Genomic DNA, 5187 nt, shown 5'->3' with positions numbered 1-5187 from the left:
GTATCTCTTTTAAGACAAAGTAAACTTTCACCTCAGAAGGTTAATTCTCTTTCATTCTTAATATCCTCTGTTCAGAACTGAATCCCATTTAAACTACCATTTAAGTAGGATTCATAATCTAAAACCGTTTTCTCATCATTTTTCACTTGAGTACTTTAAGCTCCAAAATGGCAAATGAGTGTCAGTCTAAAGAATTTTTACTACAGGTTGATCAGACAAAAATGCTTAGGACCTGGAATGTTTTTTTTTTTTCCTGTCAAATTTTAAATTATTTCATAATACCTTGAGGATGGGATCCAATTCTAAACACAAGGTCCGCTTGTATTTCTCATGGCTTGAAGATAACTTTGTGTCTTTAGTGCACCTGTATTTTGACTGCAACCCATCTGAAAGTGTGCTGTGGGCTTTTTCACGTCTGAGCACAAGTGTTAGATTTTACAGTGCTTTTGAGCTTTGAATTTTCACATCACGTATGCTCCACCCGTATGATAAATGCTATCTTAAATACTTGCCAGTAGCTACCAACAAACTTTTATTTCCAAGCCTAAAAGTAACTATAGTATTGAGGTCAGAACATGGCTATGGCTCTTCTGTACGGTCAGATTTAACTTACTACATAATATACTATCAGGAACCAACTGCAAGCTTAGTGAAGAGTCCTTCTAAAGCTGCAGATTTTCCAGAGAGGTTTTCTCTAGCTGCAGTCTGTTCATCCCTTCAATCCTTCTTTAGTGGTTTAGCTTTTGCGATGTTTTCCTGCCGTTTTTGCTTCTTCTTCTGCTCCTTCTCTCTGGCTTCAATGATCTTAGCCGACTTCCAGGACAATTCAGCACTAGCTAGGAACAGTGGCGTAAGCGCCAAGATAACAGTGGTATGGAAGCCATATGGGTCCTTTGCAGCCCACTCCACAGCATACTCAGCCCAAGCCTTCATGTCAAGCATCTTTGCAGCAAGCAGGAAGCTGGGGATTATGTTCTAATTTTCTCGTGAGTCAATCACAATTCAGATGATTGTTAGTTATGTCTTCTTCAGTTTGACCATACAATGTGGAGGGGGTTAAATTATATATATGAATGAGTGCCAGGCAGGAAAGTGGGAAGCCCATTCTGTGCTTCTTAAATTTAATAGTCATGCTCTCTTATGATGTTCCTCATGTTGGGAAGGATAAGATAGAGATATGTAGTGAGCTTTTAAGGACTTTCTAAGTTAATGCTACTCTCCAAGGTTAGTGGCTCTCAGTATATAAAAGACACAAGAAAAGTAGACAAAGGCTTTATAGTAATATCCATCTAGTTCTCCTTCAAAGCCCAGGAGATACGTGGTCGTCTTCACACCTGGATCAAATTTGACCCTTACCATGGCAAGCCAGAATGCTGCAGCTTCTCAGTGCCAGGCCTGTGGACTTCAGATTGTTTTTCAGTGTTGGTGTGGTGAATTCTCAACAGTTCTATTAAGGCTTCCATAACTAGATAATAAACTGACTAGTTCATTCCTCAATTGAAAGCAGAATTCGTGGTGAGGTATGATGCTGGAATGGGTTGGAGTGAGATAGGGGTAAGGTCAGGAGGCTTTCTCCTCTTTCCCGATAGCTCAGGAAGATGCTTTGTCAGATCCAAGAAGAATTTCATTTTCCACTTCCACTGAGTGAGAGAAAATCCAAAAAGACAAGTTAGGGCATTGGCTTTCCTAAATCCCATAGCCTGTGGCCTATGGCTTCCAACAGGAACATAAGATTTTTTGCTTCCAGGTTAGGTCATCTTTCTGGAGATCAAAGTGTTGATGCATCAGTTCCCTTTCTCCCCTGGCACCTATGAAAGACACAGGGGCCTCATCAAGTCATTGTTCAGGAGAGGGAGGTGGTTGCTGAGCCGACAGGAATTGACTGACTGCTTGTCAGACAGTGTGCCAATCGATTAGCAAGTAGTGTTTTCTAAGTTCTCGCAGCTTCTCTATGTGTTAGATGTACTCGCAGGAGGACTACCCCAAAGATGAGCAAACTAAGTGTCAGAAGGGCTTACTTTCCTAGGATCACAGAGTTATGCCATCCGAAGTTTAGAGTTTGGCTGTAATGACTATGCTCTCCACTGCAGTAGTAGAGTTTATTTATCTGTAGATCTGGAATGGAGTGGATGAGACAGAATAAGGGTGCATTCCTCAGCTACAAAGCTCAATACAAGAATAAGTTGTTTTAGTTCTATGTACTAAATGGTAGGACTGAGCATCTAGCAGCCAGACTGATGGGTGGTATGTGTGGGGTTCAGTTAGGGAATTCCTACCTGAACGCTAATCATGCAGATGGGACACAAAACATATTTGGAGGTAACTCCTATGACGTATAACTTCTTTTTATTTTTTCTTCTGTTTATCCTCCTCCAAAGCACAGAAAAGCAAGTGCGATATAACATAAAATGGCTTTAAAGAAAATAGCTTGTTCAATGTACATTCTGCTTGTTAAATAGCTACAACCTAAAGTAAGATGCTAACAGTTAGAATGTTATCACCTGGCTTGGAAATTATTACTCTGAGTTTATGTCTGAACATTTCCTGACAAATCAGGGGATGAAAAATAGCTCAATGGCAGTTGGTAGCACTTCACTTCAATTTGATATTCATGATGGATTTAATTGGCTTCAGAATTCTTATGAACACACTCGGTATTTTGTATAATTCACACTGCAACACTATCCTCTAGGGCAGAATTCTGTCAACTTTAGAGAGGTTGGCACTTTAAATTGCTTCATGACTGTTGGGCAGTTACTCTTCCCCCTATAAATAACACCTGGAATCAAAGCTTTTAAACTTGTGACTTATCAAGCATGTGTTTGGTGTATCATTTCAAAGTGTAGTACATAGAGAATAGTAATTAACAGGTTGTAGAGATGAGGGAAATTAGACAATGTGAGAGCTCATATAATATAAAGTTTGCACAATCATTAATGGCTCTCATTTTGAAGCTCTTTGTGCCTTAGTTTGTCTTTCTCACATCCTCCTAACTTGTTCCACTTCTTTCCCAGCTAAACATAGACACTTCAATGGGAAAAGCTACATTACCTTTATTTTATCCTCTTTGTTAATGTTGCTAGAACAGAGCTATTAGGTGGGATAGCCCATTAAAGTAATGATAATAATAGCTACCACTTACATTGTTGAAAGCACATTATATATGTATGAACTTGAATCAAACTTGCTAAGTACTCTAGGAGATAGGAATTACTATTTCACTTATTTTATAGTTGAAGAGATTCAGATCCATAGTGCTTCCCCTATTCAAAGTCATATGGCTAGTAACATAGCTGTATCACCTCTAATAGATTATCTTAGTAACAAAACTACCAATGAGACAGCCTATGTTCAGCCACCCGATCCGAGCCCTGTCACTTCCCTTACCACCTCATATACCGTTGTCAAGCACACAGTTTAAAATGTTTCCAAATTAGAGCCCTTCCCTGTTCTCTCTTTGACAGCCTGATGTCAACACTCTCAGTTACAGGAATAGCTCTTGGAAAGTTCTTGCAGCCACTGCAGAAAATTCTTCCCCTCCCTCCTTGACTGGCATGATTCCAACTCTTAGGTTATGTGTTTGGGAGTCTGAACAGTGTGAGCCTGAGGGCTGAGACACAACTTGGAGGTTCAATAGAGGCTTCCCTTCAACATTTGAAATCAGAAGGGAACAGCCAGGATACTTGTGTCCCTCTGGAATTCCTTCCCACAAAAGGATGTGAGTCCTTATCAACATATCTCATTTATTTTTTTAAGCAATGCCATTTAAAGGTAAAGTGGAGAGACACCCTTAGAGGGAAGTGCACATAGCCTTTCCTCCAAGAGCGGCATCTAGTAAATTAGGAAAGTTATGTGACCTCACAGGAACCTTAATATCTTTATGAAATACAACCTAGATTCACTTTGTTTATGGCTGATGTAGGGTCAGCAGCCAGCAAGTGTCCCTTAGTTCTGATGGTCCCTTTGTTTATGCTTGTCCTATTAGCTCAATCAATGGCCTTTCCTTACTCTGGTTACATTATTATAAAAGAAAACAACTCTAGAAAAATGTATGCTGGATGCACTTACTTCTACAGACATTTCTCATGGTCTTAGAACTTATCCAACATAGAGGCAAAAAGATGCCAAATGAGAACAAAAATTATTTCTGGAACATAGAGAACTTATTCACAAATCTAGGTACACATGGGGGCCATAATGAAAACAATTTCCCAAGACTTCACAGTAGGTAGCTGTGCAAATTGTGTGAATATATTAATAAGTATTTGTCAGTATCTCTTTTACTTGGAAGCCCCTTCCTTCAACACAAACTCTCAAGGCTAGTCAAAACTTATCTTATTCTGACTTGTCTAGCATATGGGCTCCCTGTGTACTGTACCAAATAGGATAGTGCTGCTCAATGGCATATAATGTTGGTTGCATATAGCATTTTAGATTTCTCAGCTGCCTCACTTAAACATGTAAAGAAAAACAGATGAATTTGATTTCAATAATCTGTTTTATTAATCACAACTTAATAGATTATAGTTTGCTCAATTGACCATCAGTATGACAACATGTAGAATAACATTTTACATGCTTTTTAGAGGAATTGTTAAAAAGCAGCATGTTTTCTGCTTACAGTCCATCTCAGTTTGGCCTGGCCACACTTCAAGGACTCAATGTATATATTTAGCTGGTGGCTCCTGCATAGGATAATGAAATGCTGGACAATGATTTATTCAAGGAAAGACATATTTATTGTAATTCATATCTCTATCCCCTTTATGCCCAGGGGCATATGTCAAATTTATGTTCAGCCTTTAATTAATTAATTAATTAATTAATATTTGCTAATTGATTGATTTTTGTTCAGAAATTCAAACTCAGAGCAGTGAACATGGCAATAACTACTCTGAGTACATCCCAGCCCTAATGCTCAATACTTTTAATCTCAGGGATGGGAATTATCTTCTCACCCTTCTGAACAGACAGATTGCTTTACATTTTTTTTCTTGTCCTTGCCTCATAGGGGAGGTGGGAGCTGTCTTCACTCCTTGATGTTTACACATTTGTCATCTCCACTAAGAATCAGTGAGAGATGTGTTTTGATACAACAGGGAGATAACCAATGATTCTGTGATCTAGAGTGTCTCTGAAGATTCACAGACACCTAGGCCTGGCTATCCTACTGAGGAGTGGCTACCC

The 5187-nt window shown here is 39.0% G+C and overlaps 1 protein-coding gene across 1 annotated transcript; it reads right to left on the bottom strand.

Annotated features, from left to right (window-relative positions):
• Window positions 1-717: 717 nt before the first annotated feature.
• On the bottom strand, window positions 718-942 carry LOC116082562 (small integral membrane protein 15-like). Its single transcript, XM_031359460.1, has one exon. It carries the CDS (start codon window positions 940-942, stop codon window positions 718-720), a length of 225 nt encoding a protein of 74 aa, XP_031215320.1.
• Window positions 943-5187: the final 4245 nt, after the last annotated feature.

Source organism: Mastomys coucha, unplaced genomic scaffold (assembly GCF_008632895.1).
Source record: "Mastomys coucha isolate ucsf_1 unplaced genomic scaffold, UCSF_Mcou_1 pScaffold7, whole genome shotgun sequence".
NCBI lineage: Eukaryota > Metazoa > Chordata > Mammalia > Rodentia > Muridae > Mastomys > Mastomys coucha.
Note: the sequence above shows the minus strand (reverse complement) of the source record. Positions and strands in the feature narration are given on the sequence as shown.

Bases quoted from the DNA above. Each gene is read 5' to 3' on its own strand.
- LOC116082562 (XM_031359460.1), bottom strand. From the start codon at position 942: ATGCTTGACATGAAGGCTTGGGCTGAGTATGCTGTGGAGTGGGCTGCA.